The following is a 27726-nucleotide window of genomic DNA, read 5'->3' as shown; positions in this document are numbered from 1 at the left end:
TGCCGCCTTGGTAACTGTTTTAAAGCCCTCCATTATAACAGTATTTCCTCCGTTTAATGTATCTGAAATGCCTCAACAATTTCGCTTTTGGAGAGATCACTGTTATACTTACCAAAACTAAACCTAGATGTCTATATATATATATATATATATATATATATATATATATATATATATATATTTTTTTTTTTAAATACCTTTTTATTCTCTCTCTCTTGCTCTGTCTTCCTTCGTGTTTTTGTACATCAGTTGGAGATGCAGCCGCAAACCCAGCAGACAATCTTCGGTCTGCACACAGGAAAAGAGTACGAAGTGCACATCCGCTGCAGGATGCTGGCCTTCATTAAGTTTGGAGAGTTCAGCGACTCCATCTTCATTCAAGTGACGGAGGTTCCCAGCAAAGGTGAGATCAGCAATCAGTCATTTGGTAAAAATGTAATAAATAAATATGGCCCACGGCTTCGTTTGGGTCAGACAGACCGGGTCAGGCACACATCACTGAACAGGGAACATTGTGGTTGCGATGATGATGATGATGAGGGGTTCTGTTTTCCTGCTGTCTTGTAGAGGCTTCTTTCCCGCTCACCCTGGTTCTAGTTTTCGGGATTGTGGGCATCCTCATACTCGTCATGCTTATTGTCGTCTCTCAGCAGCAAAGGTAGGAATGGACTCTCTCTCACTCTTTCATGCATGTACACCAATAGTGTCCAAACCTCGTTAACGAGGGCAGTTACGACGGAGGAGGTGTTCGAAAAATCAGCTGTCACACTGTGCAGCGCAGCGCTCAGCGTGGCACACACACACACACACACACACACACACACACACACACACACACACACACACACACACACCCCCACACAAATAGTGTCGAGTGTGAACCGATGGTCTTCATCATGTCCACCTCCTCTCTCCCCTCTCTCTGTGTTACAGATTGATGATGATTCTGTTGCCACCGGTTCCTGCCCCCAAAATCAAAGGCATCGATGCAGAGCTGTTAAAGGTACATATATGTCTGCGTTATTATTCTGCCTCATCTGGGATTTTTCTCTCACATACTAGACCCTGACCTACACATATTGGCATACCATACATTCACTTCAATTCAAGGGTGAGATACAAATACGACATTGCAAAAGAGATGTCGGTGTCAAAAGATTCCCCGCAGCCAACACATGGCATTGTGCTTAGTTTATTCACTAAAGTGATTATATAAAGTGTTGTGTAACCACTGTTTATTTATTTATTACGTTTCCATTGTAATTTTTATGAAAAACAGACACGGCAGGGCAACAGTTGGCCGAGGCATATTGGGCCACGTAATCATCGCACCACCCACCGTCCCTCTCCCGATCACGGCCTGTTTATCTTTGTCAACTATCAAATAAAAGCATAAATAATTTCAAAGCGAACAGGCACTCTTGTTTACGTGTAAGTAAACAAGGACAGGAGTACCACCGAGGGGTAATGCGATGTGAAGAGGGTCTTGGTTCAGCATTGTGTTGTGGGTGTGTTATTGACAGAGGATGTGGGATGCATTTAACAGGCAGCCTGTGTGCTCTTTACAAAACACCCTCAGCCCTGGACGTCAGGAGGGAAAAATACTTATAGGAATAAAGACAACAATAGGGCTGCTATTTCATGCTGAGACAAAGGTGAAACACAATGCGTCAGGGCCGGAGTGGGACTCATTGTTGTCCCGGGGGGGGGGGGGGGGGGGGGGTTTCATTTCACAAAACAAAGCCATTCTACCTGCTTACTCTGGAGTTACAGGCTCATGTTTGGCACTTGGCACTGCCTCCTTTCCACTGCAAAATACGTCTGTAGCTTTTACATGTTTTTAAAAAGTGACTAAATGAGACAAAACCTCATAATGGCGACAAGTCCAGTTTCTTAGATTAGATTAGATAAGATTATCTTGCAGAACAAAACGTGTAAGTATCATAAACGTTTGATTGCCACAGAGCTTTCTGTAGTAATCCCAAATCCAGTGTAAAAATCACATTAGCTTTTTGTCCAAGGAACTAGTGCAAAGCTCTGGGGGTGGCACTCGCCATCCCTGCATCACTTGCATTACAATGCTCCGCACATGTATGCGTTATTTGAGTACACATTTAAATGAAAATGCATTAATCCAATTTGCATTTTAAAATGAAAATGGAAGAGCAGTTTGACATTTCATTTTTGAAGTTGTAGCCGGTGTACAGTGGACCATATTCAAATGAAAATGCAATATAAACAACTTATTTTTCCATTTGTGCGAGCAGTATTTAATTCACACTTTTGCAGGGTTTTTTTCTAACCATTTAAAAATTAAAGCATCATTTGACATTTCATTTCCAAAGACTTAACCATCTGCACTTGGGACAATATTCAAATATGAACTCAAAATTGAAAATTAAAATGCAATACAACCAACGTAGCCTAATTTTCCAATTGTGCAAGCAGTATTTCATATTTGTGTCCATGCAGAAAGGGAATCTGGACGAGCTGAATTTTATCCTGAGTGGTGGAGGTATGGGTGGCCTACCCACTTATGCAACAGATTTCTACCAAGACGAGCCATGGGTGGAGTTCATCGAGGTGGATGCTGAGGATGCGGACACTGGGGAAAAGGAGGACAACCAGGGCTCAGACATCCAGAGGCTCCTGGACCTGACCCAACCCGTCAGCCACCACATGAACATTGGGTTCTCCAATACCGTCAGGTACCGCACACAGTCTCATGGACAGTAAAGGCTGTGTTTTCATGCTGCCAGATGTCTCTATATATGTGAAATCCTTTTGTTGCCCTCTCCCCCCAGCTTCCCTGACGATGACTCAGGCCGCGCCAGCTGTTATGACCCAGATCTGCCCGACCAGGACACCCTAATGCTGATGGCCACCCTGCTGCCGGGCCAACCCGAGGACGGAGAAGCCTCCCTCGATATCGTGAAAAGAGCCCCGGCTCCAGAGAGAGGCGAGAGACCCCTCGTCCATACCCAAACCGGAGGGCCCCAGACTTGGGTCAACACAGACTTCTATGCCCAAGTCAGCAACGTGATGCCCACTGGGGGCGTGGTGCTGTCTCCTGGCCAGCAACTCAGAATCCAGGAGGGCACCTCGGGTGCAGAGGAGGAGACTCGTAAGAAGGGAAAAGAGCACAAAAGCAGCGAGGACAGTGAGGAAGACAAGGAGAAGGAGAAGGAGCTGCAGTTTCAGCTGCTGGTAGTGGATCCTGAAGGAGGCAGCTACGCCGCAGAGAGCAACGCCCGGCAGGTCGGCGCTCCCCCCAGCTCCCCCATGCCTGGCGGGGGTTATCAAACCATACACCCTCAGCCAGCGGAGACCAAACCTGCAGCCGCAGCAGAGGACAACCTATCCCCTTACATTCTTCCTGACTCTCCCCAATCCCAGTTCTTTGCCCGAGTTGCAGACTACACAGTGGTACAGGAGGTGGACAATCAGCACAGTCTGCTCCTCAACCCGCCTCCCCGCCAGTCCCCCCCTCCCTGCCTGCCACAGCACCCCCTCAAAGCCCTACCCGCCATGCCCATGGGATACATAACCCCAGACCTGCTGGGGAACCTCTCCCCGTGAAAATGCCATTAGGCCTTTTTTTAAGTGTAAGACTGATTGACCATGATGCCCCCTTGCAGTCACAAGAGCCTGTTTCTGCCCGATTCCTGCTGGAAACCAAATAACTCGCAGCCCACGGTGTGGATGATTGAGTACAGGTGTTTGTTTTTCGGCGGGTGCCGATTGAGAGACGGGAAAAGCTACCAGGCGACGTCAAATTACTTGGTGCAAAAGTAAACACCACAAACCAAATACACACTTTGCTCCATTTGTTTGACACGCGCAGATAAAAGGCCGAGACTGTGACTTGACAAGTCAAAAAGCATTAGCTCACCGCTAAACTGGATCACATTACACCTCTGGCTGATATTGTTAAGAGCAATGGCATTGTTGAAGTCTTAATTACAGACAGATGTCAGTGTGTGGTTTATCAGGAGGAGACGAGCACATTCTAGCCATGAGAAGAAGCCGCCGTTGATACCTCTTGCCGGCAGAGATGCTTTGCCGCTCAGTTGTGGCTTATTTTTGTATTCTGATCCCGTCGTGTCATCTTGTCAACAGTTAAAGGAGAAACCCGCCCTAAAATACAGTGGAAAAAACACTACTATGCAGTTTTACCTTGCATTCCTGGCTTCATTTTGTTTAATAATGCTGTTCATGTTTGCGCGACGACCTGGCCAAATTTAGATGATATGATGTCAAGATGTTTTTCTCTATTTTTCTACAGCCACAATAGAGTTTTAATAGGAGAAATACTTTCAACAACTGAAAAAAAAAACCATACAGTATAAATGCACACACAGACGTGAGTCATGGGGACAAAACTATTTCATCTATTTCCTTCCTTGGGGGATATTTAATGAAGGAAATCGCTAACTGAAGTAGAAGCAGAGGTGACAAATTAAAGGGAAATTTCCCCGTAAACGTATTTATGTAATGCATTGAATAATACAGACTGATTATACATGTCCCAGCATGGAATTACTCATTCCATTTTATTCTGACATGCATAGCGAGAACATGTCACTTACAGCGCTGGATAGTCATTCTTTGAGAGGATTTGTTCATATTCATTCACAGCTGGGGGCCGCTCGGCGCAAACAGCGCTGCAGTACACCGAGCACCAACAAGTGCCTTGCTCGAGGGCACATTGATCTAGTTATTAAGCAGAAGGGAAGGGACGCAGACACACCCGTTGTTGCATTTCATCCTGTGAATAGCAGCAACCTCTGCAACCAGCAGCCACTCGTAGTGACTTGACTGAAACCTCAATGAGCGCGCTCTCTCCCTGGGAGTTGTATTCTTCTCATGTTGCGTTGCTGTTGCGGGGACAGCAACTGGAACAAGTTGAAAGACTGTGAAAGTATGTAATAGCTGTAGTAGGCTAACATTTTATACGTATTATCTGCCGAGTACGCGGCTTAACAACTTGTGCCTATTGATAGTGTTATTAGCTTGCCATTTACGTGTACTATGGCGTGCTTACGTAATTAGGATTTATGCATTATTGTTCTATGTGTAGGTGAACTGATGTGAAACCTCTATTAAACTAAAAACCTGCACATGCACTAACACAGCTTACACACACACACACACTACATAAAAACGTTTGCCTTAATTGTTATTTCATTTTGCATCCCTGACATGGTCAGAAACGGGATGAGCTGAATTTTGTCAAAGGCAATAGTTGCATGCGTGAAAGGCCGCCAAACCGTAATTCGCTCATTTCCGATCACGCTCGTAAAACTGACCACAATTTCCAAACCCAAAAATGTTAATCAGGGCTGGTGATGACAGATAGAGTAACACATGCATAGATAAATAGTTACTTTTTTTGCCAGAAAACCTCTAAGATATGTGTAATTATGTATCGATTACTTTGCCCCCACCCCCCCATACTTTTCTTAGAACAACCAAAAAAACTGAATCTGTTGTTTTATCAATTATGTAGTCACATTAGATTGTGGTGCAAGCTGCCCTTGGTTCATAATAGCCTGTGTAGGTGAGTTGTTAGCAGGAGCGACTCCTTTTGTCAAGGTTCTCCTCATAATAAAGACTTCAACAATATGCCGACAACAAACACAGCAGCACAGCATATTGTACACAACAAGCTATCAAAGCTTCTGCTAATAGAGGTTGCCCAATTGTTTTGTGATGGATCAAGGACAGTGAATTCCCATTACAGCGAGTCTGTGAATGAGTTAGACGGATTGTTATTGAATAACGTCAAGGCAGCCTCCAAATGAGCACATCACATTGCAACGAAACGTAATTCACGGCGCAGAAGGAAACGTGTTCTGCCTTTGAATCATGTCGCCCGGGATTCATCCTTGAAATAGGCACGCGAAGCAGATAGAATAGGTCTTTTGTATCAGACAATCCCTTAGTGAAGAGAGAAAAAGAAAGAGCCATTAAATGACTTTAAAAATATATATATATATATAAACTGTGAACGTTAAAGAAATGTGCCATTTCTCTCTTTCTGTCCCCGTGTCTGTGTTCTGTTGTTGCTGCCTTGTGTTGAGGATACCAGCAAGTCAATGCTGTTGCAGAAATGTCTTAATATATTCACTAGTGCTGTAAAATTACAAGTATATGTATATATAATGTATAATGTCATTATTGTTACTAATCCCAATATATTGCTGCTCGGTACATGTATCACCGTGTCGTCTGAGAGTTTGGTGATTAAAAACCTGCAAATTGGATGATGCTGATATCTGAGAATGGTCGGCTCTCTGGGACAAATGGGAAGGTAGGAATTAGTTCAGTTATTTGATTATCAGTAGCAACAGTAGGACAGTTTACCCCCAAAGTCGAGATGTAATACAGTCCACCCTAAAGATGCTCATCCAATTCTCAGTATTGGCTCCGATCCAGAGATCGCAAGGCTCTCAGTGTACATGTTTTTTTTTTTTTAAATAAGCACTGCTAATGTGCGGTTTCAGTTGTACCGTGGCGATTGTGAATGTGTGCAAAGTGGAATACACAATCATGACATTGAGGAAGAATTTGTAAAAAGAAGTGAAAGTTAAATCACTGAAAGATTTTTGTTAAGGGTAACCGCGAGGAAGATAAATCAGGATTCTTTTTGTTTTTCGAGCTTACTGTACAGGCGTTTACTACATTGTGTCTGCGAATGTGTTTGCCAGTACGCAATGGGCTCTTTCTTAACCTAGTGTAGAAGTTTGCATCTGTTATTTCAAGCTTATAAATGTTACGGACACTTTAGAGCAAGCACTTTGTACACAAACACACACGCGTATATAGATATATGATGTTAAAAATGGTATTCAGATTTTGTATTTTGGACTGAATCAAGTCTATGACCTGTTATTTTAAAACAGCATTATCTTGTTGTCGTTTTTAGTCCGCACAATAATCAGACAATGAGGAACCTTAGATAAGCTTTGTGTCCGACAGAGGTAATGGGACATATTTTACACTACCAGATTGATTGAATGATGTACTGTAATGGAGTATTTAATGTTTGCTATACAATTTATGGATACATAGAGCAGATGGATACAGTATTTTATGAAGTCATATCAACATATAGGCAGAGGGGAATAGCTACATTGTAAAGTTACACCCTTGCAGTTGTGATTTCAGCATTTCAGAAATATCAAAGTGCATTTGAAGGCGCTACAGTGTTTTATTTTGGCCTCCAAACTTTTTTTTTTTTGCTTCAGTTCAAGTTTGTTTTTTTGTCACTCTGAGAGGGCCTGGAAGTAATCTTGCGTGCTGGAATTTGTGCTGGTTGTAACTCTTTTATTATGGAGCGTTCGGCCAGACATTTTTCAGGTTGTTGGCAAAGTAGTTTAATTCTTGAGTTGAGTGCAGCGGCTGGCTTTTTTATGACGATGTTCAGTGGCTCCTCTGTGTTCCTACCCATGTGTTATTTATTGGTCTGCTTAGAGCCCTCAGATCACCCCACCACCTCATCTGACCGCAGCGAGTGGGGCAGCGTGAGTAATGTATTCTCCGACGTGTGTCATCCAGACTCGTAAAACTGGAAATATTCTCCTTGTCGGAGTTTGGAAACAGCTGCATTGCGGTGTGGGAAACCTCAACACCATCATTTATCCGCTCGCTTCATTAATTGCCCCATATTTTCAGACCCCGTTGACCTTGGAGCCACTGCCCTTGTCTGTTGGTCTGCGGTTAAACTCGAGGCCGAGAACGGTGTTGATCTTTGATGATTAATATTCTCCATTGTTACCCGTTGAGCCTTTCTGGTGTTGTATGTGTGAGCTTTCAACAAGTTGCACAATAAATGTATATACAGCATCGTAATCCTCTTGTGCATGGTATTTTGTTTGTCATCAGTTGTACTAAAAATAAATGAAAGCAAACATTTTAACTGGCGTGTTTTAAATTGTTCATCGTGCTTTCCGAATGATTTGTGTTCCTAAACACTCCTTAACCTTAATCCTACCAACTGGGGTCCCCGCAGACTCCAGAGGTACACTTGTATTCATATCTCACAAGTGCTTAATCAGTACATACTTTCATGACTTTGTATCATTGTTTTCTGTTTTAATTTAATTCATAAACATAACAAAAAATGTACTCATAAATTGGGGTCCTGGGAGATCCCAGTCTAAAGCATCCAATCCTGTCTATGCAGTTTTTGAAAGATGGAACTATTTATTGAGTTCATGTTTGCCATGGGTCCTAGTTTACAGTATCACACTCTATAAGGGGGGTTCGGGCACTCTGAAAGTCGTTTTGAAGGAGACGGACACAGATTTTCTCATGTGCTCTATTTTCATTTTAGACAAATGTGCAAATATTGTTTTTTTCATTTATTATTTTCTATTGGGCCAGAATGGTTCTATTGTGATTTTAAATATCTTTTCCAACGGGGTCCTTCTCAGGACGGGGTCCTTCTCAGGACGGCGTCATGAAAGATTCACACAAGCACATAAAAGCACGAAAAACACACTTAAAACAAACAGCAAAGCACATCATCAAGTTGGCAGTGTAATTCAATACCAAGACAAGTACAGTTAGAAGTTAAAAAACGTGCATGCTTATAAAATAATCTAGTTTAAATGGCCTGTTACAGAAATAAACTGTAACCTTTCTAAAACGATCACCTGTTGCTATCTGCTTACCTTAATTAAATAACTAATGTTTTGAGAAGAGAAAAGCTAACTCTTTGCTATGATGGTTGTTCCTTACTGTAGTTTATTCTTGGGTTCTCCAGTCTGTGGTCCTTGTATGTTAGATATGGTAATAGGATGAGCGTTAAATTGGACCCAGTATTTGACTAAACCAATATTCTAGTGTAAGTGTTTCAGAAGTAAATGAGACCAATTAGATCTCACTGGGTTATCCAGATCATGCTACTTATAGTGATTTAGAACATAATTCTGTCGTGAAATGTAACTCGTGGGACAAAAGACCTCCTTCACTCACTGCCAACTGTGTCAGTGAAAGTACACGAGCAGCATACGTCACAGTAAGAGTCAGCTCAGATCAGCACTCCATGACAGAAAATAAAAGGATGTTGATCAAGAAGATGTACAGCCCACTGCGGTCTGAGAGCTCCAATGCAAATAGAGCCGAGTGTCTGAAAAAAAATGGTGGGCATCTGTGGCGCTTGCAGGGTGGAGAGCGCGTACTTGTTTGTGAGCAACACAAGAGCACTTTGTGTGTGTGTGAACGAGTTCACAAGTGTGTGTGATTCTCCCTCCTCGCTGGGGGAGTAAGTGGAGAGGAAGCGGCTGCAGAAGCCGCCGTGCATCGGGGGGAAAGCATATCGGACAATTAAGTCAGAGGCTGTGTGTATTGCACTGCTCTGTGTGGGGCTGATTGAATCAGAGAGACAGCCACTCACAGCTCTTCGTCTCAGGACATTGCAGGTAATTACCCATAAGTCACTGTTCCCCTGTATTGGATCTTCAGCCCAATTACGCCCACAGAGGCAGTCCACCAAGGCCTCATTTATTTCCTCCGGTTGCCTGTTGACCTTTTCAGACGCACAGTCAGACAGGCAATTCAGATTCATTACACCGAGGAGAGGGTGTTGCACCCTAGTCTTGAAGACAGTTTTGCAGATTTTCACCTAAATTTATGTAATTATACAAGATTTACTACATACAAATTATGCATATTCAACAACGCTGCATGTATACAATCACAATCACTCTGCATCACATTAACAAACGGAATAGATAGATTAATAACTGCTTACAGTCTGTTGACAGTATTATCAATACAAGAGATAGATAATACATATAAAGAGATATACTAAGTGTATCCTCAATCTATAATGTGTTAATGGTTATATGTCACAATCCAGCTAAATGAGGAACCAAAATATGTAAAACCACATCTGACCAAACAGGACGGTTACTTGTTTTCGGTTTAGATTAGTTTAACTTAAGTGAAAGCATTTCCTGAAATGATGAGAGCTCACTTTCATCACCTATAGACACGTGACATAATGTAAAAAATCGGCATAGTTTGAACTACTGGAATTGAGATTGCACATGTTTGTTCATTTGCAAAGAAGGAAACAAGACAAAGACGGCTAACGTGCATGATCCTTAAAAATGCAAGAGTAATTCCAGAGTGTGGTGAGCTGGTTTAAGAGGACGAGCTCCATCAGTAAACTATTCAGAGTGTGGTGGGTGGTTTATAGTGTGGATCTTCAGCGCCATCTGCTGAAATCTGGAGGAAAAGTTGAAGGGAACCAACTATATAAATATCTAATATATATTTTGAGTGGAAACTGTTTTATCTACCAAACAGCATTGGTGACGTAAAGACTTAAAATCTGTCTATTGGTCTTAAACAGCATGGTGGAGACTTGTGGAGCTTATGAAGTATTGTGGGTAATATGATCCCTCTGCTTTGTTCAAGTCACATGCGTCCAACTCCTCAGGCACGTGCAGGATAGTTGACAGATACTGCCAAGAGTCACTCCCCCCCAAACCCAACAATTCTTCTCACACAGCAAATGTTAAAGTGAGTATGCTTAAATAAAGACGTTCACGGTCAGTTTATGTGTTTTAGCTTTAAGAGGAGAAACCCTTGGTGGATTGGGTAACATTAGATATCACCTTAAAACTTCCCAAGTTGATTACTTACAACCAAGATGATTACTGTTTGTATTACACGTTTTCAGAAATGTTATTTTTGACATGCAAAATATGTGCTAATTTGCATACATTTCTGGACACATAATGACTCCAGTTTCAAAATGATTGTTTCATTTTGTTGACATATTCAAAGGTTTTTACAGAGGGAATATTGGATGTCACTTTTGATCAATCCCTAAATAATGTCAACAGCTATAAAAAAAAACATTTTCAACATGTTTTTAGGAATAAAATGTTCTATTAATCAATATCTAATGCTATCTTTTGGTGAATCTAATATAATTCCACTGACACAAAATAGACGTAGTAGTAAAATAAACACCTTAATTCTTATTTTGGTTGTTTTCTTTCCATAGTCTGAAGGAAAATGAGGCAAAATAACCCCAAATCTTAAATCTGACAAGTGCACGAAAAAAACAATGTGGTTGCCTGTTGTGTCGCCCCTTAACAAGAACACACACTCACAAACTCAAAAAGTAACTCAACCATCTTTATTCAACACTCAGTTTCCATGTTTGACAGCCTTCTCACAATACAGTTCTCTGTGCAAGCATCAGGTTTTCAGGGTGACTTTTAATCTTCCCGCTGAAACCATCATTGAGTACAGAGTGTATTCCAACATCGCTTCACTCTCATTTTCCCTCTGCTCTTCTCGAAACAATAGAGTCTTGTATTTCATTTATTTTTCTTGCAAAGGAATGCTAAGCACTCAGCATTCAAAATGTTGCATGTTTGTGGATAAAAAAACGCCTGATATATGTTTCAGCTTGCAGGCTCTAAGAACCACACGAAATATAAGCATACAGACAAACACATCAGTGGTATAAACTTTTAAAAGCTTGCTTTTAAATGTTGTAAGGACTGTTTTCCCAGTAACGGTTTTCCCCAACAAAATAAATGTGGCATTGACTGCAACCTTCTTTAAGGTGGATCTGATGTCATTTGTTTTTGTTTTTGCAGATTCAATACGTAATTTTTCTTCTTCTTCCGTTTCCTCAAATAATCTCCTGTACTTCCCTTTGAAATGTTTAACGTGTTTATCGTGTTCCTGAACCACCCTCTCCTCTCTCTCCTGCCTGACTTCATACAGACGCCACTAGAGCGTAGTTTCCGCGCCTGGCTTCATAAAGGAAGGAGAGAGCTAAATGGAGGGGGCCCATTCGTGAACACGACAACCACGTGCACGCCTGAGAAAGGATGAGGGCGACCCGCTGACACACACACACACATGAAGAACAGGTGAAACACGGCATATGTTCTTTAAGGAACAAACTAATTATGAGTTAACGAGCTGCCAAATCATTGGCATTATTTAATCTTTATCAATGTGATGTTGGACTCGTGTTCATCTATCCCACGTGCATGCTGTCAGGGGTCGCCCTGCCCTCCCCCAGGGGTAATACTAGTTGGCATAAAAGAGCGCTTGGCCCCGGTGTTTCTGGATGGTCTTAATAAGAGGCTGAAATCAGAGTCAGCCTACAGCTGCTCTCATCCTCAGTTCGCACCGGCGGGTCAGGCTCAGGCTGTCTGAGGCTGCTGTCAGTCAGCGGGGGGCGAGCGTCACTGTCAGGTCTCCCTGGCGCTATTGGTTGCGTCGCCAGTCAGCCCGTGTCACTGTCAGGAGGCGGGCAGCGCCTCGTCACAGTGTCACAGGCCGAGCGGCTGCTCGCTCCCCGCGTCGCCAAACAGCCTGCGTCAGTGTCAGCATCAGCTGGCTTTGGGAGAGGCTTCGTTGTCGGAGCCAGCTGTCCACTGTCAGCTGTGCTTTGACTTGCACCTGGCCTTCTCTTGCACTCATGGCCTCACAGGGGCCCCGTGGGCCTCCTGTGCTATCTGCATCTGGCCTAAATCGAAGTGATGTTGCCCTTGGGATACCCCGCTATCTCGCTCGAGCCCCAGGTGTCTTACAACTCGCTGGCCAGCGCCATCGTGGTCTCCATGGCCCTGGGAGTGATTATTACCATGGTGGCCATGGCCAAGGTGATGTCTGTTTTGGTAACCAGGCTCAATGTCTTCCTCTGCAGCTGGGGGAGCGTCTGCATCAGGCTGTGCGACTGCTTTCTCCGCGCACTCCTCTGGTGTCTCAGTGCTCTGTGGGGGGGGGAATAAGTGTTTGAGCTTATTTTTAAATAAACATATTATCTGAGGACTCACGCTCGTTGAAATGAATGTATATTCTTGCAGTCGTGTGTGGTTTGTACCTCGTGCGCGCAGTCCCCACATGTGCGTTTGCAGTAGGCATCTTTGATCGCGCCCTCCACATGGCCTTGCCCGATGATGGAGTAGGGGAGGGAGATGTGGTGGGTGAGACGGCCACACCTGATGGCAAAGGGATAGAAAAACATGGTGAGGAACTTGGAGGGAAAACAAAATGAAAGCAGTTGCTCTGGATTTCGAGCCACCGCGGGCAACAAACCTGTCATAAACGAGAAAGTCGTCCTTCTCTCCGCTCAGTGCCTGCCAGACATCAGGCTGCTGCTCGTCCTGTTTGTAGAGGGTGATGTTCACCGACAGTCTCCGTGCCAGCATGGTGTGCAGGCGCAGTGCTAGCTCCCCCTGATGGTTAACGACCATGTAGGCCACGTCCTTCAGACCCTGACCCTCCACCTTTTGGCGCAGGCCTTCCATTCTGCTCAGATGAGGGGGGGGGGCAAAGAATTAAAAAACACAGTTGCCAAACGACAAAGCTGCTAATAAAGCTTCCCTGGTTAGTTTGCTTCACAAACAAGCATGAGCTTCTTTGACGGGAAACTTTGTTGCATAAGAAGGACATGTTTGAGCCTCGCTGCCAACTTTGGCAAACCTTGCAGAACGGGCCATACAATGAATGTCGTGCTTTGCAGCCGATTTTTGCTCTTGAAAGACAGAAGTGCATTAATAAGAGTTGAGGTGGGGCGGACGCTGGCACACACCTGGAAGCCTGCACCAAGCAGAACAATCAGCTGGCCTGTAAAAGGCCCACCACCGTCACCTGGCCCATCGTGCCCTTCATCGGCTCCACTTCTCCTATCCTCCAGGGCGGAGGCAGCTGACACCGAGGCCCGCCCCCGACACTCTCCGCGCCGCCCCCGTGGAGCAGGCAGAGAGTGACGAGCAGGCTGAGGCACGCCCACATTCTCGTGGTGCCTTCTCACTGAGGGAGGGAAAAGTTAGGGAAGGGGTGAGAGTAGAGAAAAAAGGGAGGGGAGAACATCAGAGATTGGTCAACCTCAGGCAGAAATGATAGAATTATACAAAAGGTCAGAGAAGGGTTACAATTTTACCAATTTTAACATTCCACAAATCCTTCTAAAACTGATTATATATAGCTATAGAAGACTGTGCAACTAGAGTGACCAAAGCAGTTTATTTGAGGTTCCCAAATCATGTTGTTTCTGTACAAATGTAAGCTTGTGCATACACAGTTAACACAAAGAAACAGCACAGAGTTGAACAGCCAGCCTGCTTGAGTGCTGAAAGCACAAAGTAAAAATGTTCCGCATTGTGTTACCACATGCAAGACAGGCAGAAATACATGCATTCTGGGGTTTTTACTGCATTTTAGGCAACTCGATGAACTGCAAATAATTCTGTCGCTTACCCTTTTGGTTCAAAAGTTTCCCTCTCTCTGCTCAGCTCTGCGTCGCTGCAGCTCCTTGAACAAAAACAAGTCTCTTCCTCCACCGCTCCCCCCTTTTTATACTCTGCCTGTTGTTTTTCTATCTGGAGGTAGGACAAAGTTCAGCCCCAGCTGTATGCTGATGCCCACACTTTTCTCAAGTAAAAGAAAAAGAAGAAGTCTTGTGATGCTTGCATGAATTCCCCTTGTTGACAGGATTCAAACTCGTAGCAACTGGCATTTTTGACGAAACAGTTGCCTCTTCATTGCGGCCGGTCAAGATATTTCAGCCCTGGAGATCAAATCAAGTTGAATGCTTTTACATTGTGTCAAGTACTGTATATGATAGAGGTGTATTATGAGTCCCCAAGAACATGGAAGAACATTGTGCAATTTTGTTTTTCACTTTCAGCGCAGAGAGGGGAAGTGAAAAAGGACAAAGGGTGGGACTCTGGCAGAGTTCACGCAAACACAGCATAAAAAATATGCACAAGTGACATTATCGAAGGATAAAGTATCCTGCAGTTTAATATAGGAAGACAGTTAAAGTAGGAAAATATGAACAGAGTTTTGTATAGTACTGAACATGGGAGATCAAGTAAGCAAATTATATATAGTTAGAGGCAGGCCCAACAGAGAAAAAAAGAGAAGTACAATTAGTTAGAACAGAGGAAATCGGGTAAAGTCAAATTATGAACATCATATGGGAGAAATTTAGAGGGTACGAAGAAATAAAAACATCCTTTAAAATCCGGCTTCAGCTTCTGAAGCTAATTTAGAGCTTTGGGCACGTTACTATTTATTCTGGAGACACATTTAGATTCTTTATAAAAACTTGTGTCCCTGATTTAGGTGAGGGAGCAATTATTGCGTAACAAAGTGTCAATAACCAGGCAGCTGAGATTGTCTGTCTGCAGAGCAAATATAGGCCAAACAGTTTGAGGCGGTGTGAGGACTGTTATAAGATTAACTAGGCCATCAAATGTTAGTGACATTGTGGTTAAGCAAAGAATAAAATGCGTGTGACTACATCTGAAACTATGGTGAGCAGTGCACGCAAAGGACACAATAAAAGTAACAATTGCCCCGCAGAAAGTTCTATATTTGCAGCTTGTTGTTGTAACTGTGTTAGAGAAGTGTCTGTTCAGTTACGGTTCTCGCAGTTAAATATTTGAGATAAGAGAAGTGGTGCAGTTTAATTCCTGCTGCGTGTGCTGATTTTGAGGAGTTCTGTCAGGAACACAGAGCCACACGCTGTAGCAGAGTTACTTGACTTGGTGGGTATGTATGCTTTAACTGCTCGGAGTGTTTGATGCCGGAATACCACACAAGCAGCATTACATACATGTAAGGGAGAATCACAGCGGTTTAAAATTGAATCTGCATGGACACGTTCAGACGGAGCACTACAGAAAAACATGGAGGCTGTGGTGCAGCAGAAATCATGCATCTGTTTTCAGAGCAAATTTGAATATCAGTGTCTGTAAACACCACCTGATCACTGCAGCAAGATGGGACGGGTGTGGTGTAGCGTCAGCTGACACAGCAGAGCATGACATTTGACATGCCAGGACTAGCTTTCTGTGACACCTCGTTACTCTACACTGTGAAATATACGCTGCTTATCGGTGCACACTGACCTGCAAAGAAGAATGCATATGAGGACACTTCAAGAGCTCTGATTTGATCACAATCGTATAAGCCTTTGTCAGCATAAAACATTCTCAGAGCTACTGCACACTTTGGTGACTGTGAATTGTAGAGTTTTCACTTCTTCATAATTTAGAACATTGTAATAGCTGTGGTGTTTTTTTCAGTCATTCATTGCAACATCCTGAGTGAGTAAGCTACTTTTCCCCTCCCTCTGTTTTTCAACATTTGAATTCGCTTTACTATGACAGTATCATTTATTTGTATACAGTAAATACTTTTTCTGTATATATTTATTTTAGTATGTAGAATCATTTGCTCGGATTAGTTAGGCCTTATCTTATCTCTACAGACTTCAACCTTGTATAAAGATGAGTGATGAATGCTGAGCTAAATGCTTTGTTTGTATATTTGTATGTAAGTGAATGGCTTGCAAAAGCTGCAGTGTTATGACATCTGACGTGATCTATAGCATGCTGCTGCCGAATGAGAACAGAATGAAGACTTACTGTAAGTACTGTATTTTGCTATAGGAAGATGCCTCTTCTTTAGTTATGTTTGAATGCAGGGCTTTTTCTTGTATCATGTGTTTTAATAGTCTGTTTTTGTCCCTTTACTACCACTGCTTAACAGTGACAGACATACATAAACTGTGGTCTAATAAGCGTACACTGCATTACACATTACTTGAAGTTAATGTAACTTTCTGCATTATCAATGGCACATTATGGTAGGGTTGTTGTTTATTATAAATGGTTATTTTGATAGGTAGGCTGCGTTGGCAGTCTTATTAAATAAATATATTCTAATGTGATGTAAATTAAATCTGAAGACACTATTATCCGTTTTGGTGGTTATAAGTTTGCTTTTTTATTGATCAGAAGAACAGAACATCAGATGTAAACAGTCGTCACTCACCGCTGTCACTAAGCAACGCTCCTCAGCGTCCTTGACTTCGCAAGGGTTTCTGGGAAACCGAGGCCCGAGTTCTGAACGACCGCCCTTTTTGGAGCAACGAAAGTAGAACAGCGCTACATGCGTCGAGGGAAATATTATCGCAAAGCAACTTTCTGAAGCAGCGTAACCAAACTCGAGGTATGAGTGCCGATGGTTTGTGACGTGTATTTTGACCCACGGCGGTCATAATTAGGAAATCTATCTGGGAAAAGTGTATTTTAATGCGCGGTTTGATGACGTAATGTTGATTGTCAAACGCGAAATGGCGAGCGTGCTAGGAGGCCCGTTACCTTCGACCCTCTGGGGTTGTAGCATGTTTATTTCCTTCATGTTCCAGTATCGAAACAATTACATTAGTATGTCTAGTCCCGGTGAGTTCGGCTTTGGTTACATACATGTCTGGGGCGTGTGACATGACTTGTTCTGTTCTTCTTTCGGGGGCGGGATTGTATGTTGTGCTAGTTAAGCTAGCATCGAGATGTACTAGCAAAGATGTTCACGTTAGCTAAACGAACAAACGTGTGGTGTCATTCGTTGAATTATATGCTGGTCTCCTTCGTGTGCCACGCAAGGGTCTGTTATTAAAAATAACCGGGGTGTTTTAAAAAAATAATTTTACACTTTTATTTCATTTTTTGTTTTATTTAGTTTTAGGTAAGTGTAATTCGTATGTCAGATAAGTTCACTTCCTTCAACCCAGTACAGTTTAATTACAGTCTGTCTTCGTTGGGCTGCCAGTCTAAAACTGCAAATTCAGTGATGCACACACTCACTCGACATGTCCTTTATTAATATCTGGTTCTCTTCACACATTATTTTTGGGACACAATGATCACACTGAAAGCTATGGTGGTTTAAACTGACTGCATATTTCAACTGTTGACAATATTCACAAAGTTGTTCCCATTGATGAAACATTTTCTTCCTGTGTGTCGGCTCCCTCACTGTCACTGTGTACAATCTGACTCTTAAAGCAATTCCAAAGTCTCCAAAGTTGTCTCATTGTGTCATATTGCTATTGAGGTTCAGTTGAACCGTAGTGCGGTGTTTCAGGAGAGGTTACAAACATACATTTCGTGACAGGCTGCACTCACTGAGGTCACAGACTTGGTCTGTGCTGACATCACTCCTGCCACGGCACGGATGTCACCCAAACTTGTAGGGGTGATGTAGATGAAACTCTACAGCCGTATGTAAATAGCAGTCAAGGTATGGAGTCATAAACAGACTGCCCCAAATAGTTAATTCATTTTATTTTCTCTTTTGTTTATCAGCACCAAATGACTGCGTGTGTGAACATAATGTGTTTAAAAAAAGAAGGCTTGTTATCATTTGCTTGTTTTGAGTACGTTGTGTATACTATTCTCTACACTATTTAATTGTCTAGAAAAATGCATTAAAACAAGGGATAAAACTGTGTGTTTTGCTTGTGTGTGTGGTTGGTTCGGTTGATCGCTGTGTTACTTTTCTTAAGAATATTAAGTCTTGTATGTCCATCTGTCTCCGTTCTGTGCAGAGAAGGATACGGTCAAAGATGGCGGCTGAGCTGGAGCTGGAGCTGGAGCGAGGCGACGAGTACCCAGCGCATTACAAAGTCATGATGGACAAACTCAATGAACAGCGACAGCTGGACCAGTTCACAGACATTACCTTGATTGTGGATGGTAAGTAGGCATTTACTGCTGGTAATCTTTGTGGCGTCTTAGTGAAATTCCTAAACAATGCTTCTCATGTCCGTGTCTCCGGTCTCTCTCGCAGGACACCAGTTCAGAGCCCATAAAGCAGTGTTGGCCGCATGCAGTCAGTTTTTCCATACGTTCTTCCAAGATTTCACCCAGGAGCCGCTGGTGGAGATAGAAGGTATTCTGTGCTTAATTAGAGTTTTGATAAAGTAGTCAGACAGTTCTTCAGTTGAAGTAAATCTACACTAAAGAAGAGGTAATTCCCAGATCAATTTAGTCATTAATGTAATGGTCCAAAGATATGTTTTCCTGTGTTCGCTACTGTGTAACGCCGAACAGCTTTCACTCACTATTGCTGCTCTGTCGTTCTCTGTCAGGAGTGAGCAACACAGCCTTTAGCCTGCTGATGGAGTTCACGTACACGGCGACACTAGTTGTAGTCGGAGAGGAAGAGGCCTACGATGTCTGGAAGGCCGCTGAATACCTCCAGATGCAGGAAGCCATCAAAGCGCTCAACGTTAAGTGAGTCTCGATTCACTTACCGCTGCAGATGATCACTGTCAGAATATAAATGATGTCATTTCCAAATTCAGTGGTGAACCCTTTTTTTATGAGCTAAAAAGGAATTTGTCTCAGCACTCCTTGGTATGAACATTGTTACCTCTCACCAACAGCTTGTCCTCTCTTGTAGGATAAATGAGAATCCCTCGCTGACGGCAAAGAGCAAAGGTAAAAAGAGGAAGATAGCGGAGACATCTAATGTGATTACAGAAACCCTACCTTCAGTGGAAGGGGAACAGGTCAGTACATCCATGGTGGTCACACTCAAAGAGCTATAATTCCTTGCAAAGCAGTGGATATTAAGATTGCCTACCACTAAGATTCATCCTTTTGTTGTAACAACTACCTAATGTATGAAGTGCACACATTTAATTGTCAGGACTGAATGTTTTCCATTCTCCAGGTGGAGATTGAGGTGATAGGAGAAGGGGCCATCGAGGTGGAGGAGACCGGACTGGAGGAGGTGGTCGACGCGGCAAAGAATGCTCAGGCGGCGTCCGATGACTCTGCTTTGGCTCTTCTCGCTGACATAACCAGCAAGTATCAGCAAGGGGAACCTACGCTACAGGTCATGAAGAAGGGAGAGATAGACGAGGTATACAGACTTGTATTAGCGCAGAGCTGTCATGCTCTCCTGGTTTATTAATTGGTAAACTATGTGTACACAGTAAGAGTTCTAGATGTGAAGGGCTTAACCCTGCCTTGCCTGTGTTCGCGCTCGACAGGAGGTGGTGTATCAGGAGGAAACGGTGACCGCCTCCAAGGTGCTGGAGAATGTCGAGGTCGTAGAGGTCCAGATTTCCCAAGTGGACAACATGTTCCGCTGCAACAAGTGCGATCGCAGCTTCAAGCTGTACTACCACCTCAAACAGCACATGAAAACGCACCTGGGCTCGCTGGAAAAACCCCACGTGTGTGACCACTGCGGGAAAGCCTACACGCGGGAGGGCGCCTTGAAGCAGCACGTCAGCACGTTTCATTTTGACGCAGAAGAGCTGTCGCGGAACCAGAAACCCCAGAAGAGAGTGCACGTCTGTGAATACTGCAAGAAGCACTTTGACCACTTCGGCCACTTTAAGGAGCACTTGCGGAAGCACACCGGTGAGAATGAAAACAAAATAAAGCTGGTGGTGTTCAGCGTTCAGTTTTTTCGTACGATCATAATTACGCGTCGTTGACTTATGTCTATCTGCAGGTGAAAAACCATACGAGTGTCCAGATTGCCACGAGCGATTTGCAAGGAACAGCACACTGAAGTGCCATATGGCAGCCTGTCAGAATGGGGCCGGAGCCAAGAAAGGACGCAAGAAACTCTACGAATGCCAGGTACAGCTTGTCCAGAATCAAGGCCCTGCCAGTTCACTGTCTACAGTAGAAAAAAATAAAATACATATATATATATTTCACTGAATGCAGATGTGGGAGGGGAGATCAGAGAACGTCAACATTGGGCTTATGAGTCTGTATATTAGTAGAGAGAAGACCGGCAGGGTGTTATCTATCAAAAGAGGAGGAATAGAGCACTTGAGGGTATTTTTGTCAGTTAGGGCATCCCGCCACCTCGTGCCTGCGAACAGGGTTGATGAGAGTGAGAGTTGCCGGAAGAAGGTGGCTTCAAGGAGTCATGACTCAGTGATGAAGAAGCAGTTTAGATTTTGTGACACAGTGAATGATTTGTTGACAGCGACCTCACATTTAGCAGACCGCATTTCTGACCACCACTGATTCTGATATATGCCTCATTTAGTGTGCAGACTCACTTGAATAATGTACTAATTCTGTATGTACTAATATATTGTCACAGTTTAGATTGTGGTGGTTTACCTTGAGAAATGAACGATGTCTCAGTCATGTGTTTCCTCCTAATGCAAGTCATTTCATATTGAATATCTGCCGATTTCGGGTAGTCGACTTGATCCACTACAGGCCAGATATGCTTCACTGGTGAATGATGTATTTCTGTATTAAAAGGTCTAGTTTCCATTAATGTTTACAAGTAAACAAAGGAATGGAGTAGAGCTGATAAGATAGATTTTTGGGCAACTTCTTAAACAATTGATAAAATGTTGGAGACATTTTTTAAGCAGAAATGTCAAATAATTGATGGTTTCATCCAAATTCCTGAAAGAATACGTTGCTTTTGTTTGGTCTTACATTAGTTAACAGAAGATTTTAGTTTTTGGACTTCTGGTCTGACACTACAGACAAGTGATGACCTCTCCGTGGGCTCCAGGCGTGTGATGTTTTTTTTGTCACTTTTTTTTGAAGTTTTAATAAACACCCACATTTCCTATGTGACCCCCACTGTTTTCTCCCTCCTCAGGTCTGCAGCAGTGTATTCAACAGCTGGGACCAATTCAAAGACCATCTTGTGAGCCACACGGGCGACAAGCCCAACCACTGCACCATGTGTGACATGTGGTTCACCCACCCAAAAGACCTAAAGGCCCACCTCAAACACATCCATTCCATTGAGGTCAATACAGTGGAAGAACTGGTCGGCAGCAACGCCGACGCCGTCGCCGCCTCCACCCTCGCCATCGCAACGCAGAGCATAGAAGGAGCCGAAACGGTACTGCTGGACGACGGCATCCAGGTGGAGCACGTGGACGTGATGGAGATGGAGGAGACGGCGACGGTGGTGGTGGAGGACGGAGGGGTGGCGGAGATGTGCGAGGAGGACGTGGAGAGACTAAAGCAGGCCGGGGTGCAGATCCAGGTGGTGCACGTGACCACGACTGAAGTCGACGGGCAGCAGGTGGTGAACTCTCAGGTGGAAGTGGAGATGGAGGGCGAAGTGGTGAGCGTCGAGGAGGTGGAGCAAGCAGTGGCTGTATGAGACCGTGACAAAAGGACTGCGTCATAAAGGAAATGCAGGACACTCTTGACAGTCCTGAGCGGCTGCGTTTTCCTGGTAGCTGAGATATTTTGACGTGAAGAACAATGCATGTGAGATACAGCATGTTGCCTCAACATGTCCTGCTGTCTGCCATCACATCGAATGCCTCCGTTTCCAACTTCTCTCACCCTCTGAACTTATGGGCAGAGCTACGGAGACGTTTCATTTCCCGCTACTGATCCTGTATTTATTTTTAAGCCGTTTGTCATCACATCGCATATTTTCGATGACTCTTCACTGCTTCAATCAATTTTTATGTTTTTTTTCTTCTCCCGTTTGTTTCTTTGTGTCCTTATTTTACATCCGATTTGAATCATGTTCTTTTAGTTTGGGTCACTTGCCAAGACACTTTGACAATGATTGAAAGCTTCTTGTTGCTGCATACGTATGGTGCTGAATTTCCTCAGTACTAATGCTACAGTTTTGTTTAAGCTTATTTTCATATTGAATTTGGGTGTTTTTGTAGGAAAAATGAAATAAAGTTGGCTTCCAGCATGGGCTACTAGTCTTGCATCCATCTACTGAGTTGATTATCTAAAAAAAAAACTCTTGAGATTATTAGTCTTACTTTCAGAATCAGTTTTTTCCTTTTTTCTTAAACCTGCTCTGCATCACTTCATCAGGTGACTGGTTCAGTGCCAATGTTGTTGTTGCAGCTTGTTTTCTTTTCCCCCCCAGTGGAAAACACAAATCTATATAGTTTTGATGAAGTTGGTCGAATGCCGTTCCTAAATTGGGAAAAGATTTTTAAAAATTGTTTTAAACATCCTGAAAGTAGATGTTTTGCCGCTCATCCAAGAGGCTCTTTCAGATGTTCTGATTAATGAGGAATCCCAGGGATTACAATTTTAGAATCATCTCAAATACTCAAAATATGTCCCATTGCTAACACAACAGGCAGTTAAGTACACACTAAAGCAGTCAAACTGCAATTCTCTATTGTAGTCCTGCCTGCTGGATAAAGTCATAACTGCAATATCTCGAGAACCGCTTATGGCATCCGCTTCACTTGATGATTTCATTGCCGTGGAGTGTTTTTTCTCTCTTAAATTCTTGGCAATTTGGACACGAGATAATTCCATTAGGAAACTTTGAATAAAAGGATTCCTTTCTGCTAAAAAAAATGTGGTTCCGTTGGCGACAGCGGAATGCCGTTTTCTTAACCCTTACATACTGTTCGGGTCAAATTTGACCCGTATCTATTGAGATGGATTTTAGATCTACCAGTGTGGGTCAAATCAAGGGAAATAGTTTCAGGGAAACCTTGAAACTGTTCAGGCCATGTTTGTGTGACAGCGGTGACAGAGTTCAAGGGGGACCTCGACACTGTCACAAGAACTGTCCGTGTTCCCACGACATTTGCCCAGGTTCCCGCAAAGACAGACACCTGCTGGTCTTTGAAGGGGCATGGGGGAGCCTCGAAACAGTAAAACAGCACAGGAGTGATCATGGTGCACAGAGGGAACAGACGTCATCCACAGGTCAGAGGGTGCCTTGTCACAGACACAAGATCTGCACCTGCAATGTAATAAAATAATCTACAAAGTAACACATTTGAATCAATTTGGGTTGGGAGGGTGGTGTGTGGGTGGGTGGGTGTGGGTGTGTGTGTGTGTGGGGGGGGGCGGGGCATTTCAGTGACTGACATGGCAGCAAGATGTAGTGTGCATCAGGCCCTCGATCTGAAGATGGTACGATGACAAGAAGAAAATACTTTGCTCATGTTTGTTTATTCATCATGTAAACATTCAGTTTGTTCACACATCCCATCAGTCAAGTCTGTTAAATGACTTGATCAATGATTTCATGAACAGATCCACTTCATCCACACAATTATTATCTCTGAACAGAATCTCAGCTGTGTTAAAGAGAACAATGTCCTCAATGATTGTAATGAACTGAAACATGTAAATGATAGATTTCTTTACAAATCTACGAGGTAGCGAGAACACAATATCTGCATCTGGTGTTTTCTCTTCATGCAGTGGAAGAGAAACAACAAAATAAAAGCATCAATACAAATATTCATCAAACATTTAGAGCTCAGAGAAGTTTAAATCTCAGGTCATGTAAACAAACGTCATCATGAGCAGTGATGGCCTCCATGGCTGAACAGACACAGGAAGGAGCTCCACCTAAAGAAACTCAAACATTCACAGAACAACTAACGACAAGATGTCCAAGTACCGCCCATAATGTTTGACTGACAGCTGATCTTTTGCAGTGAAGAAACCCACAACAATCAGCTGTCTGCAACAAACATGGAGACACAATGAGTTCAAAAACAGAGTTTAACCCTTAAAGGACTTCTGTCTATTTAAGTTTACACAACTCAGCAGTGGCTCTAGAAATAAAAGGCAAAAGTCCAGCATAGAGAGGCTGAGTGAATGTGGTCTGGACTCTGTGGAGGAGAGTCATGGTTGCAGAGATGCTGTAGAAAGACAGAATACCTGCACTGTGATCCAGGTACACTCCTATTCTGGAGGACTGAGGACCGGAGACGGGAGTATCTACTTTGTTGTGCACAAAATGATAACCGTCTTTTTTGTCAACACTTAATGACCAAGATTTGTCATTCCATCCAAATCGACATTCACTCTTTCCCCCTATTCTGGTGATATTCTTGTATGTAACTGCTACATAAACTCCTCTTCCTCTCCACTCCACCTCCCAGTAACACGGTCCAGTAAGACTCCCTCTACTCAGGACCTGAGCATAATTAGTGAATCTGTCTGGGTGACTAGGATAAGAATGGTTTTGATCCGTAGTTGTTACTTTTCTGTTTCCATCAGATAATAACAGATATGGGTTTACTGTGTTTGGATCAAGTGTGATTCCACGTGAATATTTCAAGAATCCAGCTCTGGTCTTGGGCTCTGATTGTGAGCGTAAAACATCCACCATAGTCACCGTCAGTGAGACGTTTGTCCACTTCTCTCTCAGAACTTCCTGTAGTTTATCTCTGACTTCTAACACAGCCGCTGTCACGTCCTCAAAGTAGCTCAGAGGACTAACCTCGATGCTGGACGAGTCTGTAGACTCACTGACTGGTGACAGTGAGGGGTAGTTGTGTAGAAACTGGTTGTGATCCTCTGTGAGCGAGAGCTTCTTCAGCTCGGCGTCGTTCCTCTTCAGCTCAGTGATCTCCTGCTCCAGCTTCTCCTGAAGCTCTTTGACTCGACTCACTTCGGTTCTCTGCTTGGATCTGACCTGCTGCTTCACGTCAGAGCTTTTTTTCTCCATGACACGGATCAGCCCAGTGAAGATCTTCTCATTTTCCTCCACCACTTTATCAGCAGATAGATTGATTTTCTCCACCTCCCGTTGAAGCAGCTTCACCTCTTCCTCTTTGTCCTGGATTCCCTGCTGGATGTTTAGTTGACTCACCTCCAGCTCTCTCTGCCTCTCACCCTTTTCTGATGCAGCTGAGACTGTGTCGTGGCCTTTGTGTTCATGCATTAAGCAGAGGTAACAGATACACTGCTGATCAGTGCGACAGAAAATCCTCATCACCTCATTGTGACGAGAGCAGATGTTCTCCTGGAGCTTGTTGGAGGGGTCCACCAGCTTGTGTTTTTCAAAGGCAGTGTTTTTAAAATGAGGCTGAAGGTGTTTCTCACAGTAAGAAACCAGACAGACGAGACAGGACTTGAAGGCTTTCAGTTTCCTCCCAGTGCAGACATCACAGGCCAAATCTTCAGGTCCAGCATAGCAGTGATCAGCAGGAGCAGCTTGGAGTCCAGTCTTCTGCAGCTCCTCCACTAAATCTGCTAACATGGTGTTTTTCACCAGGACAGGCCTCGGTGTGAAGGTCTGCCTACACTGAGGGCAGCTGTGGAGTTTCTTCTCCTCCTCTTCATCCCAGTGGGTTTTAATACAGTTCAAGCAGTAGCTGTGTCCACAGGGAATAGTCACCGGATCCTTCAGTAGATCCAGACAGATGCAACAAGAGCAGATTGCCTTGTCCAGTTTAATTCTTTTCGGATCCATATCCACTGGTCACAGTGACTTGACAAGAGTTCCTCTAGACCGGCTCCTGTTATTTTGCTGTTCTTCACTGAATGGGGCTCGTCCTGCCCCACCAGATGTTGGTTACACCGATATTCACACTTGCATATCAGTGAGGGGGAGGGAACAAGACGACAAGCTCCTGCATTCCAGGAGGAGTTTTCTCTCAAAAGGACAGTAAATGTTTCTCTGTCTTTTTTAACATGCAGTGAAGATTAGAACATAAATGAAATCATGTATTTACTCTTGGAGTTCTTTCACAAGTAGCTGTGTCCACAGGGAATAGTCACCGGGTCCTTCAGTAGATCAGATGCAACAAGAGAAGGTTTCCTGGTCCACATGAACTCCTTTTCTCAGCCGTTTTCTCCTTGTGGCAGAGTGTGTTGTGTAGTTTCACTGCAGGAAGAAGAGGGAGGAGTTAACAAGCTTTCATGTGATTGGACAGCAGCAAAGCGGAGGAGGGGGTTGTTTGTTACTCTCTCTGCACAGCTCCAACCAGAAAGCCTCATTTGAGATAAAAGAAATACACACTTCATGATCATCATGGGGAGACACCTTGGTCTGGTCTGCTTAACAAAATATCGTTATACATCATATATTTGTAGGCAGGTGAAATTTCCCTGTACATTTAAAGTTGCACTGTAGACACAAATTCTCCCTTCAAAACCCTGGTCAGTAACCTGTACAGTGCATCAATCTAGTGCACACTGTCAATGCATAAATAACTGTAGTGGTAACTCTTCTGTTGGTACAAAAAGAAAAGAAAACCAACAATATTACACAGTTAACTCTGAAATTAAGAACATGAAACATTAGGTCCATTAACAAAGAGAATATATATATTTATATATCAATATACTCACAACATCTTATCTTTCTGCTAGCTCAAATACACATTTGGCGGCCACGCACACCAATCCCATACAGCACTAGATAAACTAAAATAAACATTTTCAGTACAGTACACACACATTAAATGTTCTTAAACATGAAGGATAACAGAATGCATAGAATGTATGTAGGATGGTCTTAAAATGCTAAACGTTATTAGCTTTGTAGTTCCCTCCTGAACGCTCAGCACATGTTGACAACATCTGTAACCATCGGACCAATTAAGTCACCATCGGCGCATTTAGCGTCAAAAAATACATTTCCTGACTTCTATACACACATATTAATGTACATCTTTCGATCATTTTGTGCAGAAATAACATTTAGAACACATTTACTTACACGGAAAACAACTAACGCTCCACAGGTTAGCCACTCGAAAAGAAGGATTTCACTTCCTGCTTCGCTCTTTGCGTCCCACTAGCTTTCTCTGGAGTACAGCGCCCTCTAGTGGCTTCAGTGGCCACATCATTTTTCCCACTAGGCTATAAATTAGGGCTGGGCAAGTTATGTAATAAATTAATACATGTAATGTAACCAAATAATCTACAAAGTAATACACATTTTAATCAATTTGGGTTGGGAGGGTGGTGGTGGTGGGGGGGACTAGTTTATAATAACCATTTTATTATGTAATGTTTTGAGTTCTAAGTGGTAAATGTATTTATATTGACAAGTTAACGCGTTATCGCGTTAACGCATTAATTAATTAACGCAGATAATTATTTTATCATGCAGTTTTTTTTATTATTAAGTGCACATTTTTAACACAAGAACTGGTCAGCCAGCGGTGAACAGCTGTTTGTGTGG

General features: G+C 43.3%; 4 protein-coding genes across 6 annotated transcripts in view; 2 read left to right on the top strand and 2 right to left on the bottom strand.

Moving 5' to 3' along the window:
- Positions 1–7908, top strand: part of ghra (growth hormone receptor a) — a 30287-nt gene extending 22379 nt beyond the window's left edge. For both annotated transcript variants that reach the window (XM_079161356.1, XM_079161357.1), the window contains exons 6-10: positions 250–403; positions 568–658; positions 934–1003; positions 2473–2708; positions 2805–7908. In XM_079161356.1, coding sequence (XP_079017482.1) covers positions 250–403; positions 568–658; positions 934–1003; positions 2473–2708; positions 2805–3579 — 1326 coding nt within the window. In that variant the 3' untranslated portion in view covers positions 3580–7908. The remainder of the gene's footprint in view (positions 1–249; positions 404–567; positions 659–933; positions 1004–2472; positions 2709–2804) is intronic.
- Positions 7909–11142: 3234 nt separating this feature from the next.
- On the bottom strand, positions 11143–14559 carry selenop (selenoprotein P). The gene is given in 7 exon segments (XM_079160591.1): positions 11143–12365; positions 12368–12380; positions 12382–12761; positions 12872–12989; positions 13087–13299; positions 13583–13803; positions 14251–14559. Coding segments are annotated over 6 exon segments (1056 nt in total). The 5' UTR covers positions 13786–13803; positions 14251–14559; the 3' UTR covers positions 11143–12236.
- A 2366-nt stretch (positions 14560–16925) lies between these two features.
- znf131 (zinc finger protein 131) lies at positions 16926–22515 on the top strand. 2 transcript variants are annotated; one of them, XM_079161462.1, is made up of 9 exons: positions 16926–17013; positions 18392–18539; positions 18634–18735; positions 18935–19079; positions 19249–19357; positions 19522–19713; positions 19844–20219; positions 20314–20444; positions 21442–22515. In XM_079161462.1, the coding sequence occupies exons 2-9, from the start codon at positions 18410–18412 to the stop codon at positions 21955–21957; spliced, it is 1701 nt and encodes a 566-aa protein (XP_079017588.1). In that variant the 5' UTR covers positions 16926–17013; positions 18392–18409; the 3' UTR covers positions 21958–22515. The 2 variants fall into 2 exon arrangements, with proteins under 2 accessions (XP_079017588.1, XP_079017589.1); XM_079161463.1 differs by lacking the exon at positions 16926–17013 and adding an exon at positions 17132–17246.
- Positions 22516–23958: 1443 nt separating this feature from the next.
- Positions 23959–25899, bottom strand: LOC306697157 (tripartite motif-containing protein 16-like). The gene has a single exon (XM_079160918.1). The coding sequence runs from the start codon at positions 25792–25794 to the stop codon at positions 24331–24333; it is 1464 nt and encodes a 487-aa protein (XP_079017044.1). The 5' UTR covers positions 25795–25899; the 3' UTR covers positions 23959–24330.
- Between the last annotated feature and the right edge of the window lie 1827 nt (positions 25900–27726).

This window comes from Pholis gunnellus, assembly GCF_910591455.1.
Source record: "Pholis gunnellus genome assembly, chromosome: 6".
Classification (NCBI taxonomy): Eukaryota; Metazoa; Chordata; class Actinopteri; order Perciformes; family Pholidae; genus Pholis; species Pholis gunnellus.
The sequence above is the reverse complement of the archived record's forward strand: the minus strand, read 5'-3'. Positions and strand labels throughout refer to the sequence as shown.

Coding starts and splice junctions, on each gene's coding strand:
- znf131 (XM_079161462.1), top strand. CDS start 18,410: ATGGCGGCTGAGCTGGAGCTGGAGCTGGAGCGAGGCGACGAGTACCCA. Junction 19,080..19,248: donor ATCAAAGCGCTCAACGTTAA/GTGAGTCTCGAT, acceptor CCTCTCTTGTAG/GATAAATGAGAATCCCTCGC. Junction 19,714..19,843: donor AGAAGGGAGAGATAGACGAG/GTATACAGACTT, acceptor CGCGCTCGACAG/GAGGTGGTGTATCAGGAGGA.
- LOC306697157 (XM_079160918.1), bottom strand. CDS start 25,794: ATGTTAGCAGATTTAGTGGAGGAGCTGCAGAAGACTGGACTCCAAGCT.